The sequence below is a fragment of the Centruroides sculpturatus genome, unplaced genomic scaffold, assembly GCF_000671375.1.
Source record: "Centruroides sculpturatus isolate CEXI.00-Female unplaced genomic scaffold, Cexi_2.0 scaffold5638, whole genome shotgun sequence".
NCBI lineage: Eukaryota > Metazoa > Arthropoda > Arachnida > Scorpiones > Buthidae > Centruroides > Centruroides sculpturatus.
In genome coordinates, this window is record NW_019389727.1 from 1 (window position 1) to 4106 (window position 4106).

The 4106-nt window shown below is 35.5% G+C and overlaps 1 protein-coding gene across 1 annotated transcript; it reads right to left on the reverse strand.

Moving 5' to 3' along the window:
• Positions 1–1666: 1666 nt before the first annotated feature.
• On the reverse strand, positions 1667–4068 carry LOC111617345 (uncharacterized protein DDB_G0271670-like). The gene is made up of 2 exons (XM_023358647.1): positions 3627–4068; positions 1667–3547 (listed from the first exon to the last, which is right to left on the reverse strand). Exons 1-2 carry the CDS (start codon positions 4029–4031, stop codon positions 3356–3358), a joined length of 597 nt encoding a protein of 198 aa, XP_023214415.1. The 5' UTR covers positions 4032–4068; the 3' UTR covers positions 1667–3355.
• Positions 4069–4106: the final 38 nt, after the last annotated feature.

The window sequence follows — 4106 nt, forward strand, 5'->3', positions numbered from 1 at the left end:
GAGGTGCGTCGGACTACTGAGCATGTCGGATTAAAAAACGTCGGACTATAGAGGGGCAACTGTATTTGTTTTTTAACAGAGCATTCGATGTGGAGGAAGACCACGGATGTCCTAATGAATTAGAGGAATGTTTAGCGTTTTGCCTGTTATGTTTATCCATTGGAATATGTTAGTGAAATATGCATTCGCTCTACAATTGCTAAGCCGAGAACTGAATAAGAAATAATATAATTGGTTCTGTTTTCTAAAGATGGGCTTTTTGAATAGCAGAATCAAGTAATAACGTCAATTGTCATTTAATAAATTTATTTAAGAATTTAATTGTTTCATATTTCGAAACAAACCGAGCACCCGACATCATGATATCTTCAATTATCAAAAGTTGCAATGAGAATTGCAATATTTAAAAATTTTGTTTAAATGAAAATATCTAAAAAATACATTTTGTAAACAAATTGATAAAGTGCATAAGAATCAATAAGAGTTTTGCTTCGCTTTTGATGATCTATGCGAAATCCCGTAATTGATAAGATGACGTGTCTGTTTTTCCTTCCTCTTAATTTGTAATCAAGAATTTTTAATAAATATATATTTAATAGAAGATAATAATGCTGATTAACCATAACCACTCGATCCGTTTTCGAGACAAAATGTGTATAAACGAGCTAGAATATACTACATACAGTGGCTGAAGCCACGCCATGTTTGAGGAAGACTGAATACACCTCCGCCATTTATCCTCTTAGTTAAAGGATGTGACATTTGTGTTATGTAAAGGCAACGAGGTGGAATATTGCAACTCGTCGATAGTTACCACCAAGAGCGCTGTAACCATGGTCACAGCCACTCTATGTACATTCTAGCTCATTGATGTCTATTCATAAACAATTCTTTCACCCATTCTTTCACCCCTAAAAATGGACCAATCCAAGGTCCAAACTAAAATGGGAATTGATCTTTAAAACGTTTTAAACGTCTATGGGCAATTCTTCTAGAGCGTGTCTCAACGAATTATGCAAAATATGAACGTGACAATTAGCTTTTATACTTTCATTTACATTTTGTAAATTTACGAAAAAGCGAAAGATTATGACAAAAACTGACTAACTTTTAAACAGTTTTTTGTAAAAGTTAAAATGTACCGTAGGACAATAAAGTTTTAAGTAAGACATAGTAATTGTAAGAGTCCTACCGAAAGTAGGAAGCGTGGCAACCTTATATGTAAAATTTTTATAGTGTTTATAACTGGATAATTAATGAAATTTATAGCTAACAAGTAAGAAATATTTAATTAAATTCTACTTCCTTTTGGAATCATTCAAAGATGACATCAGTACTGGGAGGGGATATGCACAAATTTTGTGACAGTGGGGGGTGTTAGAGTAAAAATTTTGTCCTAAAGATTCTCAAAAAATATTCCAATTTGAAATAATTTTTAGCAAAATCATTATACATTTTAATCCGAAAGGAATGTCTCGTTAGTGGTTCCTCCCCAAATGATCATCTCATTAATGTCCACAGGAGTGGGAATTAAAAAAAACCTGGTCTTGGCAGAATATAAATAAATTCTGTATATTTGAATAAATTAAATATTAATGGTTGGTTTCTTTGAGGAAACTGTGACGAAATAAAAATGATTAGGTGTGAAGAAAACTGGAGATTGAAATTCAAACCAAGATTACCTTAATTTTATTGTATAAATATGCATATCTACACTAAGAATAAGACATTACCATAAAATGGTTGGGCACAGGCAACATAAGCTGCATACGTGGGCCGCTCGATCGGTGATGTGCCAATATGCATAACTGCTTTACTCTTTGTTTTGCATAATGCTTGCTAATTCTCATTGCGATGAGAAATGGTACGACAGTAAGACCATTTGTACAGTTTGACAATTTACATCGAGATGCTTTCTTCTTAGTGGGGAGAGGAAACAAAACTATGTTCCGGTATGCGTACTTATATGTACATATGCAATCAATGTTAGTACTGTAACTGAAGTGTAAACGGGTTAAAAGAAATCCGAATTTTTAAATTAAGCGGCACGTCTAAAAAAATAATAATTTACGTGATTAAAATGTAAATCGGTCGAGCTTCTTGTTGGTCGAGGCGTAAAGAGGGCCCGAAAGGATACGCTCGAGCGGCAAAGTTGTATCTTAACTATCTTAACATTAATTTGATACATTGCATGATTTTCAAAGCGGGTGAATGATGGACACGTAAAGTTTAAAGTTCACTATACAAAATAACTACATTATTTACATTTAAGGAAGACATCGAAGCAGCTCGGTAAAGTGCGGTTAAGGAAGGGCTGAAAAATAAAACACTGTCTGAATGCATCAACGTCGTTTAAGTAAGTTTTCTCCTATCAAAAATTCTTGTCCGATTCTCCAAAGATGGTAAAATTCGTCATTTTGGTCCATCGCGTAAATAGCTTTAGAAAATTGGGAAAGCCGAAGAGGTGTGAAGTCGAAACGATGATTTTGCAATGAAGATGGAAATTAATGTCTCGGAATGATTTGAAATTTTTTGTTCACGGATTTTAAAAGCGACTATGAACGGTAAAGGTGTAATTACAAAAAAACTTGCAGAAGACATTCACGCTACGTTATAGGAGAAAAGAGGGAATTTGGTCTAAGATTATAAATTGGACTTCTTTCGATGGGATAAATTCCAAGTGGTGCGTGTGAACTACCACTTTTATCTCACCTCGACCAAAACATTTCTGGAATGTCTCCGGTTAACCTGTAAATGTCCTGCAAGCTAGAGATGTCTACCATTTTCCTACACAAAAAAGTACTGTTGTGCACGGTTGTGTTGCCGTTTCGTGTAACAGCGTAAGTACTTTCATAAGACGTGAAATCTTGCACCGTATTTGCGAAGCAAAATTTCGCCTGACTACAATTTGTCATTCTATTCACATATAACTGGAGATCTTCAGATTTTGATTTGGCAGTACACAATAAATACCAATAAAATGGCAGTCTGAGTAGTCGAGTTCGGGAGTGCGCTACACACAATTGCTTCTGTACACTTGTTATTCAATGTAATGCTGTCCTTTGTATATCAAACACCAATTTTGGCAGAATCAAACATTGCTTGAAGTACAAATTTCAATTATCTGTTCACATAAGTGGCTGCAATATATTTAATCCAGTTATCCAGTCAATCACTATTAATACTGTAAAAACAGTATCTTTTCAGTTATGTATTTTGTGACATTGCACCCGTAACGACTGTCAGTAAAGGAACACATTACACCATCACAGCGCAAACAAATTTAAAATTTCTCTTCTTACTGCTTGATGGAAATATCAGATTTTTGGAACACTTTTCATTGGTCCACTGGGATTTAAGATTCAAACAGTGCCAATAAGTCATCACTAGAACTACTTGATGTTGAGGTAGTAGTACTTGTAATTGTATTTGACGTACTGGAAGCAGTTGTGCTATTTGCGTTGCAGTTGTTTGTCGTTCCACCCAGATCGGGAGGTTCCAGGTAAGAGAGTAATTCGATAGGATCAACAACGTTTTCAGGTAACAACTGGAAATAGGCAGAAATATATTTTTATAAAAAGCTATACTCTCATAAACTAAAGAATAGAAAGGAATATAAAACTTACATTAAGACCCTCTTGACCTTGTCCTTCTCCATCAATAACAGCTGCAGGATCAAAATTCAAGTCACTCAAATCTGGAGCAGGTGGAAGGGTATCATTGCTACCAGATGACTGACTATTACTGTTTCCATTACTTCCATTTTCTGTGCTGTTGCTGTTATGGCTGACCATTGATGACTGAGATGATGTAGATGGAGGAGGAACACTGGGAGGTCCGCCACCAGGAGTGTGAGGTGTATGAGGAGTATGAGGTGTATGTGGAGTATGAGGTCCTCCGTGCTGCATCACACCTTGGCTCTGCGACGAAGGAGTACTCTGTTGGCTGTTTGATTGCTGGCTAAGTGTGCTAGAAGTAGGTGTTGGCCGCATGGATGCACTAGACTGATCATGCAAATTTGGAGGACCCATTTGCTATAAAGTATATGAAAATTGAACTAAATCACTGCTCTCATTTTATAAATTTTCTTTTATAAAATATAAATT

What these genes read in the sequence shown, in the direction of transcription:
- LOC111617345 (XM_023358647.1), bottom strand. Translation starts at nt 4,031, where the DNA reads ATGGGTCCTCCAAATTTGCATGATCAGTCTAGTGCATCCATGCGGCCA. An exon ending in AAGGTCAAGAGGGTCTTAAT is followed by an intron (nt 3,548 to 3,626) that starts GTAAGTTTTATA and finishes GCCTATTTCCAG; the next exon opens with TTGTTACCTGAAAACGTTGT.